This window comes from Parasteatoda tepidariorum, chromosome 5 (genome assembly GCF_982258835.1).
Source record: "Parasteatoda tepidariorum strain Cologne lab strain chromosome 5, Ptep-v5.0, whole genome shotgun sequence".
In the NCBI taxonomy this organism is placed as follows: domain Eukaryota; kingdom Metazoa; phylum Arthropoda; class Arachnida; order Araneae; family Theridiidae; genus Parasteatoda; species Parasteatoda tepidariorum.
The window spans coordinates 43,946,885-43,961,048 of NC_141759.1; the positions used below are offsets into that span (position 1 = coordinate 43,946,885).

The window sequence follows — 14,164 nt, forward strand, 5'->3', positions numbered from 1 at the left end:
CAAACGTCACGTCGTTTATAAACGCCACTGCAAATCGTGAAAGCAATTTTAACCATTTAATGTCACATTCATCATTCCGAAACTTATCTGGTTCCTTTATTGAAATCAATTTCCCAGCGTCGCATTTTTCGATTTTAGAAAAATTAAAAGTCTCACCCAAGAGAGATTATTCCTTTGCACGAAATTTAAAACCCCAAATCTTATCGATCTTAACTTTGCCACTTCAGCTTACTGAAGATGACAGTACCCTGAAATATCTCCTCATCGCAGCAATAAAAGTAACTCCTTTTCACTTGGCTGAGTGCGATGCCACGCAGTCATGAATGATTCATATGCATTTGGTGACAGATGGCGGTTTGATATGGAAAGAGATAAGATTCAATTCTCGCCAAGGAATAGAATAAATTACCTGTCTGTGCGCATAGACCACTGATCCGAGGAGTTTCCATGTACCTCCTCTGCGATCCATCCGAACCATTCGAAGGATCTGGAAGAAACGTAGACCCCTTAAGGCTGATGTGGCGAACACTTGACCACTGCTCCCTACTGATAGCACCACAACAGAGGCCACAATAACTACAACATCTGAAGAAAAAGAAAGGTTTATAATGCATTGCAATACACATACATTAAAATTTGAATTGAAATAACTAAATAGTAAGTTCAATTCATTAGTGGACATGTAGTTATTAAGAATTAATATTTCGTATATTGGTTGCATAATCAAACACAGAAAACTTCCAGAATGTAAATGCCTCTGCAGATTATTTTTCAACTGAGTTTTCCTTTTATTTTTTAAAAAAAGAATTGTAACAAAGGGAGAAATTGTGGAGCCTTCTTTTTAAAACATCTCTAATTTTCTACTAAATAAAAATTAAAAACCGAAATTGAGAAAACTTCGCACTGAACAAAACGTACATATTTTTTTTATTGCAGGCTTGAATGTGGATTTATTCTACTTTTTTTTAAGAATCATTGTTTAAAATTTACCTTAAATTTAAACAACATAAAGATTTTATGCGTAACTTTTACGAAGTTTATGTTTGAAAATTATGCAGCACGTATGTCAGACTAAGTCGAATTTTCAAAAGAAAGATTTTCAGACTGACGGCGTTATTGTATATACAGACATATTAGGATTTATAAAGATAGAGCTGCAGCTACATTCCGTTCTGCTTCCGGGATAGTACATAAATCAAGGGGCCGGAATAGCCTGGTTGTTTGGACGTTGGGGTCGTGTTCGTGAGAACGGGAATCCCACCGGTCGTAGAATCTTCTTGTATTAAATGGTGACTGGTGCACGTTAAATTTGTCAGGGTCACAAAGTCCTCATAACAAACCAATTTCTCTGTGGGTAATGAATTGGAAATTGATAGTTCTCTGGTTCAGGTCAAAATTATGATCTGTGGACGACTGAATGGAGTTTGATGGGGTCCTCACTGTAAAACGGACTGTGACATGTGTGTTGCTGAAGTCGTATTCTTGGTCATAGATGGCGCTACTGAAGAAACGAAAAACACACCCTCTGTCTTAAAATTCGTTTGATATCAAGCAACTTGATGGTATTGGTAAGTGGCATAAGTAACACCAACATAAATTTAGTAGTTTTCTTATCCAGAATAAAATAAAGAGTGATTGATAATTTATAATTAGACATAGTAAACTCTTCGTACAAGGCAAGCAACTTTTAAGTTTCTTGTAAAATTTTTTATAGAATGTTGGACAATTGAAAACTAAAGCTTAATCATAATTTTTAAGAATTTTGTCTCCTCACTAGAGAGCTGGAACAAAATGGCGTTTTATATAACTCTTTGAGTCATTTACATGTAGTGGTGTGGAAAATAACTTTAAACAAAAACAATTTACAATTGTAATTTAAAAAACAGAGGATCATGCATTAAAACAGTAACTCGGCTACCAGTAGAAGGAATTTTCCCCAAAAGCGAAAGCTACATAACTTAGGCTTTCACTTTTCAACTTCAAATATTACGACTACGAAAAAAGTCACTGATGTGCTCTCTATTTTTTTTTATAAACAATGTCAGTAACGGAATGCAATCATCCTCAATAAACTAAAAAATACGCTAGAAAAAGTTGCTAACTTTAATTTCTAATAACGGATTTTTTTTATTTTTATTAATAACCACTTTTTACATTTTTTGTCACCTGTGGCATCCATGCTAGATACAGTTGGTAAAAAAAGTATTGGCACATCAATATAGTTTCAAATATTTACGCAACGAAAAGTTCTAACTTTACCAATTAAACTATATTACACTCAATTTTCAAATGAAAACTAAATCACAAAATATAAAATTCCCGTCATTGTTAACAAAATATTTCCATAGAAAAAACGCATTTTATTTTGCAAAAAAAATATTGGCACACTCGAATTGCATTACTACCACTACAGATAAGAAGAATAAAACTTTATATTCACTTACTGAAACCGATTCATAACTTGTACTAAGACTAGAGTATTAAGTTACGTTCAGTGTTATTTTGAATTTCTCTATTCATTAAGTATGAGTCCGAAGAAGTGTGAAATTCCAGGCTCCACTCGAGAAAAGATAATATGTCTCCGTGAATTAGGAAAAAGTTATCGGGATATTGGAAAAAAGTTAAAATTGAGCTTTTCAACAGTTCGTTCCATTATTAAAAAAGTGGAAGAAACAGGATCCACGAAAAATAAACCCCGATCTGGTCGCCCAGTCAAAGTAAATGACAGGGAAAGGAGGCATGTTGTTAAAATGGCCCTAAGAAATCCAACTCAAAGTGCTCGAAATTTGGCCAACGACTTTGCGTCAACTTCTGGCAAGTCAGTGACGCCACAAACTATTAGAAATGTTCTCCATATGAGTGGTCTTCGGGGTAGGAGGCCAAGGAAGAAACCTTTTATTAGCGAGGTTAATAGGAAAAAGAGACTTGAATTTGCTCTGACCTATCGAAGTATGCCAATGGAGTTTTGGAAGCAAGTTATTTTTTCTGATGAGAGTAAGTTTGAAATATTTCGGCCAAAAAGCATTTTAACTGTTTGGAGGAAAAAAGGTACTGCTCTTGATCAGAAAAACATCTTGTCAACAATTAAGCATGGTGGGGGAAATGTGATGGTTTGGGGCTGTATGGCGCATAATGGGGTTGGAAATTTGGAAGTTATTAATGATAGGATGACAGCTTTATCGTATATAGAGGTTTTGCGCCGTAACTTGAAAAGCAGTGCTAGAAAATTAGGCCTCCAAGACACCTATATATTCCAGCAAGATAATGATCCTAAACATTCCGCGAATGTAACAAGGGAATGGTTGCTTTATAATGCACCAAGAAGGCTACGCACTCCCCCCCAATCTCCTGATCTGAACCCGATCGAACATCTTTGGCACCATCTAGATCAAGAAGTAAGGAATAACCACATTACGGGAAGAGATTCTTTAGAGTCTACATTGATTCATTCCTGGAATAATATTTCCTCAGATATTACTAAAAAGTTAGTAGAATCTATGCCACGAAGATTAGAAGCAGTCATTAAGGCCAATGGATTGCATACAAGATATTAAAAAGAAAATCACTGATAATGAAAAATGTTTTTATTTGTTTCACTAAGTGTGCTAATACTTTTTTTGCAAAAATATAATAATGTTTTTTTGTTTCAAATTCTGTAAAAGCAAGTGTGCTTTTTATTTTCACTTACTTTTGTTTTTACTATAATAAAGGTAAAGAAAATCCTAGTTTGGATTAGTTTGGTTATTTTATCTTGCAAGAATTTTAAATTAGCTTAGTGTGCTAATACTTTTTTTGTCAACTGTAAGTAGTTGCCTCGAATGTCATCGAACTCTTATTTGATTTCAAATTTAAATTAAAGCTATTTGTATCAGCCTGATATTTATATGTCAAAAAATCAGACAAAAATTATGATTGGTCTGTCCATTTTTGTTAAAAAAATATATGACATGGTAAGATCCAATTTTTTTGCATAAAGATTCAGATTTCTATCGTTGTCCTCAATTTAAAATGAATGAATGTCATAAAGGTCATGCTTAACAGTAAAATATTTCTTTATCTCTAATTCAAAGATATTTTCCTGTCTTATTTATATATCATCCATTCTAACTATTCTCAGCTACATTTACTTTTTAGAATTTGAATATTACTCAAAAGTAAAGACTTAAAGTTAAAAGTTCTATATTTTAAAGTAATCCTCTCTATATTTTAAAGTAATCCTTTATTATATTTTAAGTAAAGTGTTTCTACATTTTAAAGTAATCCTTTGCTATTCTCTTATTATGCTGTATTTCATGATAACGTATTTAAATGTTATAATTTACAACAACTTATTAATTGTTTTGAAATAGATATGTTTTCATAAATCAGTAGTTGATGTCTTGTAAATGTGTCTTGTCATGTCTTGTTAAAGAGCAAACTTCTTGTATCCCATCTGGTGCATTTTATGATTAAGAGGATGGTACAGGCACTGCCCCGCGTTCTTCGGAATCGGATCGAATAACCTACTAATTCCTCCTTCTTTTGTTATCACTAATAGTTAAAATAGTAAACTAATAGTTATAATCGAATTATTTAACTATTCCTAATAAACATTGTACATTTTTTCTTGAATTTTGTTCCAAATATCTCGTATAGAAGTTAACTTTAAAGGCTGTAGTCATGACTTTGCAAGTGAGTAGGCCTTTTTATCATTTGTAGCATTATATGTTTGAGAGCAAAGCACCCGTACGAAATTTATGGACCTTTGTTATCAGACAGCGATGACTTCAACAGAGATTACACTGTAATCCCTGGGCGTTGGTGAACAAAGTGAACAGGCAGTGAAACCTCCAAGTGTTTTCTAGTTATTATTCATTTCATCATTACGTTTCTTCTTTCTCACATATGCTTAAGTACAATTAAAATGTTTGAGCCACGATGGCTCAGGGGATAGAGTTTTCACCTTCCACTTAGGCGACCCGGTTTCGAATCCCAGTAATGACTTGTCGATACGGATCCGCACCTGGCTTGCACCGACAACAGTGCTGACGTGATATATGCTAAGTGGTAGACGGAACATGGGTTAGAGTCCTCTTTCCGTCAGGCTTACAATGGGGGGTTCTCGTTGTCTTCCTCTCCATGTAACGCAAATGCGAGTTAGTTCCATCAAAAAGTCCTCCACGAAGGCCAATACCTGATTCAAGAGTTCCTTTGTCTTCTGCAATGGGTTCAAAATTATAAGGCTACGGAGTTGAACATCATTATTCATAAACCCAAAATTGGGTCTGCTGTTCAACGACGGTTAATAAAATAAAAAAAAATTACAATGTTTGGTTCCAGATTTTTTGAATTAAATGCTCGTCTGCTAATTTTCCACTGTTATTATATCTTGACTAACCAGATTGTGATTAATGGACGCATGTTCTACACATTTACACTTACATTGAATCAGGCTGTTTTAATAACTTATTAAAGGTTTTTTTAAAAATGGAAATTGTTTTAGTAAAACAAAACAGAACAAAACAAACAAAAATAAAATAATGCATTTTTACTAACACAATTTAAACTAAAATTTTATATATATTGAAAATCTCCGAACAAACGATTTTGTCCAGAAGAACAGCGAATAAACATGATTGAATTCATTTAAAAATATTTAAAAAAAATTACTTATTTCTGGTATTTTTTTAAATTTAAACTCTGTATATCTGAACATTATTTCGTGATAATCTTCCTAAGCCAGAATTGCTAACAAATACTTACAGGATTTTCATTGACTCGCTGAAGAATGGTTCAGAGTTAATCAATTGAACATCTGCTAATGACAGCAGTTTTCAGTCTTTCGGAATTGAATCCCTATTTAATTTTGTGCTGAAAATGGGAATAAATTTGCGGTGGAAATGTTTGTTTGCCTCTGCGAAACACCGTAATTACGTGAAATTTTTAATGGCATTCTACTAGCCGAATATTTCACGAATAGTTCTTTAATCAACATTCGTTTGAATTAAAATGTAATAAAGACAAAAAAAAAATTAAATAATTGAAGGTTTCCTATTAGTTTTTTAAACCAGAATAATTTGAACAATGTCATGTTTTTGTCTTATTTTTTATAGGTTTCGGATATATACACGAAGCTAAGCTCACCCCTCCCTTAAGAGGGGTATTCATACATTTGTTCAGGAAAGACCATTATCATCACCCAAAAGCTAATGTAATGGAGAAAAGATACTTATACGTCTCGGTGAAATGTAAAAAAATCACCATATTATTATATACCTGATTCATTAATTTCACGTAAAAATTGCATTTACCATCAAGCTATTTAATTATGCTGCTATATGCCCTTTAGTTTTGAGCAAGATTTCGTGGTGTTTCTCAGGACTGATTTATTGATTATTTATTTTGTTTTTATTCACCCCTTGCCAAAAGCAGGTATTCAGGTAGTAAATAATAAAGAATAATAGAATAGATGATAGCTTGTTTGCGATAAATGAATAGTAGCTTGGTTGCAATAATAGTAATATCCAAATCTCTGCTAGTTGTGATTATAATTGTTGCTTGACCTTTTTAAGATAAGGTATAAAAATTGATACAAAAAAAACTAATTTAAAACGTGAAATTCTAACAAAAAAAGTATAAATCAATCAACTATCTTTCTTTTGATGCTGATTTTTTGACTATCTATATATTTGTTTATTTATTGTAAAATATACATATACAAGTTTGTGTGCTCAATACAAAATACGGCAAATAAGCCCTAATTATGTTGAAGACAGATGGCATTATCTATTTGTTCATATTTTTCTACAATCATACATTTGTTCATACATCCATACATTGTTTCATTATACATATGAAGGTTTGTGCGCTCAATGCAAAGTTGAGGGACAAATGGTATGTTAAAGGACATCTAATTGTTCATGCATTCATATGCTAGTTTGTAAACTCAATACAAAGTAGAAGGACACACGACATGTTGAAGGATAGATAGCCCAATTTATTTGTTCATTAATTCGAACATTTGTTCTTGCATTCAAACATTGTTTCATTATACATATGCAGGTTTGTGTTCTCAATAAAAAGTATGGCTAATAAGCTCTAATCATGTTGAAGGACAGAAGACACTATTTATTTGTTCCCATACATATGTAGGTTTATGTGCCTATTGCAGAATACGGATAATAAGCCATGATCATGTTGAAAGAAAAAAGGCACTATCTATTCGTTCACATACAAGTTTGCAAGTTTGTGTGCTCATTACAAATTTGATGGGATTAACCTCTGTCAAATAGAAGAACAAATAACTTGAAATAGGGTAAGACAGCACCAAAATATATTTAGGTTTAGGGTTGAATCAGAACTTGCTACGCCCATGGTTTAGAGAGTTTAGTGGAATGTTAGAACCCTTAGGCCATGGAGGAATTCACTTATATACTTTTACATGTCAGAGTGATGTCATCGATATGTAAAGGTTCTGTACCATGGTGGTCTGATTGCCTATAAGGCATTTGATTTCAAGACAATAATTGAATAATTGGATTTCTACACAAAACCACTTCTGATAAAATCGTGAATTAGACAAAACAGCAAATGTTTAAATTGCTCAGCATATTTTGGTTATCGACTTGTTAATGTCACCAGGATAAGCTAAGAGGAGGTAAATTCTCTTCTTCATGGACACTTCTTGTGTCTAGCCCCTGATTGAAGCGGTGAATTAAGTAACTGCTGCACCCGTGCGCATGCGCAGAAATGTTTCCGTTTAAAAACGTGTATCAAATATCAGGCCATGGCCATTATTGCTTAAATATTAGTGTGAGGAATACCGGGCAAGCATATAAATCTATTCTAAAATTTGCCCGGAAACCATCAAATCAAAATATATCTAACTAACTTGCAAAAAGATATCAAGAAAGATAACAAAGGATACAGTCAGGAAAGAGTCTGGAATCGAGCCCGCTACCACTATTCGCTTAGCTTGATAATCGGATAATAGCCTATTTCTTTGGAGTCTCCGTTTATTTTATTTAAATTCTATTACGAAAATGTGTTATCTTAAATCATTTGGATCCAAGACCAACAAACTTCTCCAACTGAAACATGATTCTGTCTTAATTTTTCGCGCAATTAATTTTCCCGAGAAATGCCTAACATGATTTTGGAATGTTTGTTGCAGCAAATAATTGTTTTAATAATTATTCAATATCAGCCCGGTTATCAGTTTACATAACTTCAAGTTCTTTAGCCTGAAGCGATTTGTTCATAATGCTGCAAAGAAATCTGACATTTTCCTTTTCCGCTACAGAGAATAAGAATTAAATTACCGTTTTGGAAATTGCGATTAATATCTCCTTCCATTGATCGGATATCCCCCAGAAACGCCAAATCTTAATAATTTTCCGTTATGAATCTAATGATTGTAATGAGAAAGTATCACAGCGCTAATCGAACACGAAATCATTTTCCTTTTGGATTGAGAGCAAGCATTTTAATCAGAGTTATTAGGGTTAGTGATGGATAAAGTTTCGATACATTAAAAAGAAATTTTTCGCTCGATAAATACGAAATAGTTAATGACATGAAATTTAAATTAAATGGTTTTAAGTTATTAATAAATAGTTTGCTGCGATAATAGATTTTATAACCGTCGTTGAACAGCCGACCCAATTTCATGGGTTTACGACTACTTACGTTCAACTCCGTAGCCTTGTAATTTTGAACCAATCCAGAAGACAAGGAAACTCCTGGATCAGTACCCCCAGAGGTCTTGATTTGTTGTGGGAACATGGAGGACTTTGAGACTCGACAGATTTAACGTGCATCAGTCACCATTTACTACACGGGGAGTCCTCGGCCGGTGACGATCGAACCCACGACCTCTTGGATATGGGCCCAGCGCCCTGGAAACGGAAATATTCATTAGCGTAACGCATACTATTATACTAAAATTGATGATTTTTACCGATAATATTTTTAATGGCAAACAACAATACTATACAATCCAGCTTACACTGATCACAGTGATGACGTAAACCCTCAGTGGTAGACGGGTCATGTGTTAGAGTCCCCTTGCCATCGGGTTAACTATGGGAGATCTTCGTGGTTTTTCTCTCCATGTAACGCAAATGTGGGTTAGTTTAATCAAAAAAGATCCTCTACAAAGGCAAATTTCTTCGACTTGTCTACTGGATTGGGTTCAAAATTACAAGGCTACGGAGTTGAACATTTGTAGTCGTAAACCCAAAAATTGGATCGGCAGTTCAACGTCGATAATAAAATAAAATAAAATAAAATGACGAACAGAGCCAAAAGAACTATAATAAAGTATATTTAGTTAACATATTCCATCCACCATAGATAGATTAAATGTTATTTCATACATAGTAATGTTTTAATAAAAAATTCAGACATGAAAAATTCGATTGTTAAATTCGTGCTATTATCTTTCAAAATATGAGGCAAAAGTTTGTGTAAGTAGTTTTGAGTCTCGTTTATTCGAACAATATTTCAGCCTAAATAATTCATGATATTCTATTAGGTCTCACAGTTAACTGATCGTTAAGTCACAGTTCCCAGCAGATCACCGAAGTCAAGCATTGCTGTCAGCAGTCAGTGAGAGGGTTGGTGACTACTTTGATCAGGCTGGGATGGGACTGAGAGTGTGCAGTATCGGTTTCGTTGAGCTGTTAAACCACAATGTGCACGTTAATCTTCGGGCTATCAAAGCGGGATGCTATTGCCTCCACAGAAAATCGAAATTGTGATAGAATATGTCTTCGGATCATCCTTAAGGATGTTTTCCACGCCGCCGCCACTACGTCATTGGGCTGCTCTAGTGTGACGTAAATAAACTACTACTATTACAACTACTATTTCATTTTTTTTGCCTATTATTGCTCTGAAGCTTTTGTTAGAATTGTGACAGTTCAGGCTTGAAAATAATTTTATATTGTCTAATTTAAAATGACAAAATCCAAAACTTCAAAGAGATCGGTCACACAGTCAAGAGTGACAGAGTCTTGTCTTGACTTGTTACTGCGTGGTAACGAGTCAAGAGTGATTGAGTCTTGTCTTGACTTCTTACTGCGTGGTAACAAGTCCAGAGTGACACATAATGGCCATGGGCAGCGATGGTGACTGAAAAAGTTTAATCAAGGCAGTATTTAATATAACAATAATTTAATTATTTATTCTTAGATGTAAAATCAAACTACAATGTGAAAAAAATGTTCACATCTCATAAATAATTATGAGCTACCTTCTTTTCTTATAGATGATTTTTGTAAGAAGATCACTTTTTTGTGGCTTACAAATTTTGCAACAACTTTTTAGTTTATTTCCGGCTGTAGTCACTCTTCATTAACAACCGAAAGTAATGCATGTGAGAAAAGGGAAATTTACTTGTATTATCTATCACTTTAGCTTTGACAAGGCACTGTGATTGATTTCAGATTAAAATGTAAGCCTTTATATAATTAAAATATTAGGATTGACAAAATGACTTGTTTCTGCGAAATGAATTGTAATATTCATACACTATTTTCTTTGTTGAAACCGAAAAGAACCGTTTGTTTAAAAGGTCGTTAAGCATCAATCGGTAACATTTCAAATGTTCTTTAAACAAACAGAACACTTAAGTTAGATTTATAGTATTTTTTTTCATTTGCTTTTTAAATCATAAACTTAACTGATTAAATCTATTTCAGTGAAAAATATAATATGTACATACAAACGGGAAAAAAAAAATACTTCTTTTTAATTCAGCAATTATGGGAAAAATAAATGCTGCATACTTTTACTTATTTTAACTCAATCTCTTTCAGTTTGAAATAAAACTAAGCACTGATAATTTGACAGAACCGCTGTTAATTAGTTTAATGGAAAATAAGTATGCCCTGCATAAAACATAAGACCAAAAGCAAAATGCAATTCAATTAGTTTCTCGGAAATCGATTAATAACTGTAAATGCTGTTAAAAGATTACCACTGTGCTTTTAATGTTCTGTAATTTAGTTCCTAATAACTTTGCTCTCTAGTTTTTTAGAGGTTCTTGTTACTATGATAATGTTTTATTTTGTTTTAGAAACGTAACTTTTTAGTCTGCGTGTTTTCAGTTAATTCTTTATACATATTCTATAATTAAGTTAATTTAAGGATTTCTTTGAAAAGGTACCTCTATTAAATTAATAGTTCTCTTTTATTTATTTCTATTTTGAGATCTATTTGAATGCTTTTTTCTTCATTCTTTTTGTCGTTACAATAATTTTGTTCCCTATTAAATGGAAAACCACGGTGATTTTTCTGATTAAATTTCTATTTTTTCTATGAAATTTTATTTTTCCATTAGTATTAGAAACATAGATTCATTTACAAGTTAAATATACTCCTTTTTACTGCAGAGTAAAAAAAAAAGATGTTATGCAATCATTACTAAATCTAAGAGAGATATACCGGCACAATTTGATGTTGTTTCGAATGACACTTGGGCAAACAAAGCTCGTCAGCCATTGGTCTTTTGCAAATAACCCTTTTCAAGGCCGTGGTAAGTATACTTACCACCACGTTTTACCGCTTTTAATTTAGGTTTCCATTTTTCAATAACTTCAGCTTTCTTGAAGTGAGTTTTTACTTTTTACTCGTTACTTTTTTTAAAAATACTTGTACTTTTACTCGTTACTTTTTAAAAATAACGTTGCCATATATGGATATAGGTCACTACTCTAAACAAAGTCTTTTTAGCTAACATAAGTAAATTAAATCCATCGACCAATTTTATGGAATTAGCTTCTGTTAATATGGAAGTATGCTACAATAATGTTTTATATCAAATGTAAATCAGCCATAAATACTACTTCCATGTCGCTATAGTGTACTCTTTAGTTTTCTCACTCTTGTTTGCTTATGGTAGTAATTTTAAACGTCTCACGATGTTATTAATATGAAAAAAAAACTAAAAAATACCCTCCAATGTCCGTTACTGGGAAAAAAGGGATAAATGAACATGAAAAATTTCAGAACAATTCATGAGTGATATTTAAGTAAATACACAACATTTGTGTGTTATTTTATATTGTTTTGACAATTTTTAAAAGTTCAGTAATTTTTTTAAATTTTGTACTTCTTGTAAAATTTTACAGTTGTTGCAGAAAGTAAAAATATTGCAGAAAAACTTCGAAAAAATTCACAAGTAATATTTCATTCAACGTGCAACTTTTGATCAGTAATTTTAAAAATTTACAGAAACTTGCTGTTTTTTTTAACTTGCTGTTGAAAAATTTCAAAATTTTAAATCTTTTGTGGGGAATGAAGATGATGCATAAAAAGTTCATGCTTCACTTCAAGGGTTACAGTTAAAACAGTTTCAATTGGAACATAGTTTAATTTTATGTTCCATTTCTTTAAAAAAATGATAGAGAGGTTGCAAGGATTTTCTTCATAACCGTCGCTGAACAGACGACCCAATTTTGAGTTTTCGACTTTCGATGTTCAACTCCGTAGCCTTGTAATTTTGAACCCAATCCAGAAGACAAGGGAACTCCTGCGTCAAGTATTGTGAGAAATTTGCTTTCGTGCAGGACTTTTTGATGGAAATCCGCATTTGCGCTGCATGGAGAGGAAAACGACGGAACCATCCCACGGTTTGCCTGACGGTAAGGGAACTTTCACCCATGATTTGTCTACCACTGAAGATATTTTACTTCAGCGCTGTGATCGGTGCAAGCCGGGTGAGGAGTTCGTATCGAACAGTCATCGCTGGGATATAAACCCGGTTGACCTCATTGGAACACGAACTCTCTAACCCCGGAGTCAACACTGCTCAGGTTACAAGGATTGATAAAAATAATGGAAACTCTTTTAATTTCTATGTGAAAAAAAATTTTTTTTTTTTAGCAATAAATTTTTTGGAAGATTTTATATAGCAAAACTGTTGAGCTAATCATGCTCCGATCTTTCAGAAATGGTGTTCTTTTTAACCACGCGACATTTGCATCGACAAAATGAGAAAAGGAAGTTTAAAAGCTCCTTCCTTCTTTAATACCACTATAATTCTAAAAGCATTCTTATGTAAATGTAACAGTCCTTCATAACGGTTTCAAAATTGCTGGTATTTAATTTAGAAAGAAGTTCTTAACTTCTTACGCTTCCTACGATTATTTTGGATGATTAAAATTTTGCAAGGCTAAAAGCTTCAAGCATTGATGTTTCAAATTCTGCCAACACTTTTGACATGTAATAACTTCCAAAACACTTGCTACTGAAAGAGAAAAAAATGTTCTCATGGAGTTAGTATAGACGTGTTTCTATCATTTTGATTAACTCTTGTATTTGCTAATCGGAAATGTTTGATCGACGATGTGGAGCTGACCAGTGGATAGTTCGCAACCTGTAAGATAGTGAGTCTTAAAATAATATGATAAGAGTAGTGAGTCTGTAAGAAAAGAGTCCTATAAGATAGTGGTTTTGGTATTAACCGGTTAACGCCCAGTGTCATATATTTAGGACAGTTCCTTTTTTCAAAGACATTCATTGTGGTGGGAAACTTTTTTCAGCATTTTCATTTATCTGGGTGAATTAAAAGATTCTCAGATACCACAATGATTTAGTTATTTCTTATTCGATATAGAATTATAAGGAGCAAGTACTTTTTCATCTATCAAAGACTCTTTGAGTGCCCTAACAGTAACCACTTTTTGTATCATTTCAATTTATAAATTCGGGACGAAACGGGTTAAGATAGAATGCCAAAGAAGTAGTATTAAGATATACTACGATCAACAAAAATCTATAAACGTTATACATAAATAGTTTACCTATAATGCAAAAAGGACTTCGTAAATATCTAAATCTTCCAATCCATCCCTGATACCTGGATCTGCAACCTGCAGACCAAAGTCTTAGGAAGAATTCCATAGTGAACCAAACGACCATCACAATTTCCTGAAAACAAAATCATTATTTTAATGTCAAACGTTCACAAAAAAGAAATTTATAAAAACGTTCCAAGAAATTTATGTAATACGACAGTTTTATAAAAATCATGTTCATAAAATTTATTAACATGTTGAATGCCACGGGGGTCACCGGTGACAGGCGAAGCCAAGATTATTATTTTTTTTTCCAATGGCAGGCACTGAATTTGTATCTTTTTGCCTATACTATGCCAGAATTGTTGCTCATTTCGTGTTAC

General features: G+C 33.0%; 1 protein-coding gene across 1 annotated transcript in view; it reads right to left on the reverse strand.

The window, feature by feature from the left end:
* LOC107452319 (potassium voltage-gated channel subfamily KQT member 1-like) overlaps window positions 1-14,164 on the reverse strand; it is a 380,328-nt gene that overhangs the window by 58,754 nt on the left and 307,410 nt on the right. The window contains exons 3-4 of the mRNA XM_087163791.1: window positions 13,788-13,914; window positions 410-585 (exon numbers count right to left, since the gene is read on the reverse strand). Of these exons, the coding sequence (XP_087019917.1) occupies window positions 410-585; window positions 13,788-13,914 (303 nt within the window). The remainder of the gene's footprint in view (window positions 1-409; window positions 586-13,787; window positions 13,915-14,164) is intronic.